The sequence below is a fragment of the Propithecus coquereli genome, unplaced genomic scaffold, assembly GCF_000956105.1.
Source record: "Propithecus coquereli isolate 6110/MARCELLA unplaced genomic scaffold, Pcoq_1.0 Scaffold134, whole genome shotgun sequence".
NCBI lineage: Eukaryota > Metazoa > Chordata > Mammalia > Primates > Indriidae > Propithecus > Propithecus coquereli.
The window spans coordinates 372,111-375,270 of NW_012137636.1; the positions used below are offsets into that span (position 1 = coordinate 372,111).

Here is a 3,160-nt window from a genome sequence, read left to right on the forward strand (position 1 = left end):
TTTTTGAAAAATCTAGGAAAGTAACATACTGAAAATTGTAATGTGTTTTTTACAAAGATGACTTTGTGCTGTTTTTAGCTAGACACTCTAAAAACGAAAGTAATAATAATGAAAAATAAATAAAGAAGACAGGCAGACAGACAACTTCTGGATTCTATTTTCTGGCTGCCATGCCATGGTGCAGATGCTCTGATTTCACGATCACAATGCTTCCCCTCAATACCCTCTAAACAGCGCCAGAAACAGTGAGTTCGTTTGTCCCATTGTGATTTAGGTACTAATTAGCTGGTCAACTCTCAAGTATTTTACACCCACAACAAGAGCGGTGTGGTCCCCATCTCATTTCCCAGCATATCCTAGTATCTTGACTGTCAAACCTTGAGAGAATTTTCTCCCTGCTGATTGCTGGTGCTTACAGCAGTGCTGTTGTGGGGCCGTGGTGGGAGGGCTGGGACTCCAAGGCCGGTTCCCAGCCTGCTGCCACAGCTTGGCCCTCCAACCGGGGAATGGGACCGAGGGCACTTGTTCCACTCATCATGCATGGAGGTAGCAGAACAATCTGAAAGCTTTGAATAATCTCTCCTTTAGCTTTGCCTTCGTCTGCTTTTCAGAGAAAGGGTAAGTGATACGTTACATTCACACAAGATAATTAAACATGATTTAATGTCATCTCTGTAGTCATTGGGACACAGAAGTGAGGTGTGGGGGTAAGCCAGGGGAGAGTGGACAAGTTGGGTTAATGAGAAGCTGGTGCATGCACCCACCTCCTCCTGAAAGCTTTACTTTGCCTACATTACTAACCTTGGGCGGTAGAGTTAAAGGAACCCAGGACCTACACGGGGTCATCAATAAAATGCTCAGTGTGTGATCCTGTGGTATAAAAGCCAAACCTCTTTGGCCCTGAAGCAAAACCAGGTAGGTGTTTCAGATAACATCCAACCTCAATAATCCTTGGAAAAGCCATTAAAAGGCATTCGTAGCCTAGCCTACTTCCTTAGCGCAGTAGGGATTCTTTGGGGAAGGGGAATTGGAAATGGAAATCTCTATGAAAATAGAAAAATAATTATGGGAAAAAAAATTAAGTGCAAAATTAAAAGTAATAAGAGTTTGGAGATGACTTTACAAATGTAAGCAACATTTACTTTGAATATTTAACTGAAATTATGTGCTACATGTTACACAAAAACTTAACTAAATGAGGCACATTTATTAGTTGAACCAACAAATGATTAACCAGGCTACTGTTCAGTTATCTATCATGAAAAAATTGAAAATGTTCATCAGCTCACACTGAGAGTACCATGACATGCATGGGAGGCCTTCCTGTGAGTGCCAAAAATTTGCTTTTCTCACTTAAATATTTTCTTCACCTGAATACATGTGAGAGGAGATAAATATATGGAGAGGAGAATTGAGGTTCCATCTTTGAAATGGGAATTATTTGAGAATTAGGATACCTTAATCAGAAAAAAATAACTTATTTTGCAATATTTTATCACCAAATTTTATAATTGTGGGCAACTGGAAGCATTTATTTTTTGAAAAACAATTGTGTTGGTCTTTTGCTAACACAATAAGCATGTATTCTCTACAAAGCATTCCATAAATGCACAAAATCAAAAAGAATGTAATTAAAGTCCTACCTAATCCCATAGTAAGAAGAGTAAGAAGTAATTACTATTAGTATTTTGGCATATAATTCTCCAGGTATTTCCTATGCATTTATATAATGCTTTGAAAAAATAAAAGTAGAAGCCTACTGTACAAACTGTTTCATAATCTGCCTCCTTCACTCAGCTCTTTATTGAGATTAGTTTTTACATCAAGAAAGCTGATACCACCTCATCTATAATGGCTGTATTGTATTCCATAGTATTCATTACTCAACAAACCATTCTTCACTTGGGCATTTATGTTGTTTCTTAACTGAACATACTGAATAACTGGATAAACATCTCCATAGCCAGACACCTGTGCATATCTTTAATTAGTGCCCTGGGATAAGTTCATTTATATAGCGTTTTTGGGCCGGGGAGTGCACTCAGCAAGGATAATTCTTGACCACATTGTCAACTACATCCCAGAATGCTTGGACCATAGGTATAGGAAAGTGCTGACTTTCCAACTTCTCACCAAGATTGTTTCTCCCTCCCCATATTTTTTGTTTTAAGTTTGGAACTGGTGGCCACCTTGGACTAAACGCCTTCCTTCATCTGTGAACCATCAGCCGACAACATTCTCAATATTTCCAACACTCCAGGCAGCTAGGGAAATGAATGACTGAGAACCTCAGAGGGGGTATATTCAGTACATACAGGGACGGATAGATAGATAGATAATTAGATAAATAGGTAGAGAGATTTCTCGTCTGCTGGGAAAAGCCTAGGCAATCTTCTCAATTTTTTTTAATGAATCAAATTTAATAATACAACCGGTTAACTAGAGAAACTGAAGAATTAGAGTATAGCAGAGCTTCCAATAGATTTTCTCTGCCCAGCCTCCTTTGAAGACATACACAAACTTACATAAACAGCCTTAGTTCTTACTTTCCAGTTCTAAACCAATGCAGTCTGACCACACGTAGGCTTTCTGTCTTCTGTCTTCGGATACCTGGAAGATTCTCTATTATATCCTTCCCACAAAAACCCATGACTTGTATTAGCTTGAGGGTGTTTCTGTTTGGGAGAACCAGTCCTTGAGTGAAAAAGAAGGGCATAATTTTACCCCAAGTTTCTACCTGCTGTTAGCACAAGTTCAAAAAGCGAGAATGATTATTTGGATTCATGCAATGAAAAAGTTGAAGGGGACCTGAGAAGTCATGATCTAGCTTGTTGGAGAAAGGCTTGTCTGATGTCTCACCCACAGCTAGAGAAAGATCTGGGCCCCCAGAGTCCATGAATTTTAATTTACCAGGCCAAAGTGCACTGACTTTTTGGTAACATAATCTGGCCTGTTAGAGGAAATATTCATTTATCACCATAGAAAGAACAGTAAGAAAACAAATTTCTGCTTCTGGTTATAGCCTGATATATGCTAATACTGAGCATGTTTCCTAGTGGAAAATGCTTTTTGAAAAGCATTTTATCCTGAGAGATGTATTAAGTCATAGTGAAAAGCATGACAACCAAAAAGTTTAGTTAATTGTCACCTTTGTGATTTA

At 38.6% G+C, this 3,160-nt stretch overlaps 1 protein-coding gene across 1 annotated transcript in view; it reads left to right on the forward strand.

Moving 5' to 3' along the window:
* Positions 1 to 3,160, forward strand: part of SFRP4 (secreted frizzled-related protein 4) — a 37,383-nt gene that overhangs the window by 20,889 nt on the left and 13,334 nt on the right. Inside the window, exon 5 of the mRNA XM_012638747.1 lies at positions 612 to 618. Coding sequence (XP_012494201.1) covers positions 612 to 618 — 7 coding nt within the window. The remainder of the gene's footprint in view (positions 1 to 611; positions 619 to 3,160) is intronic.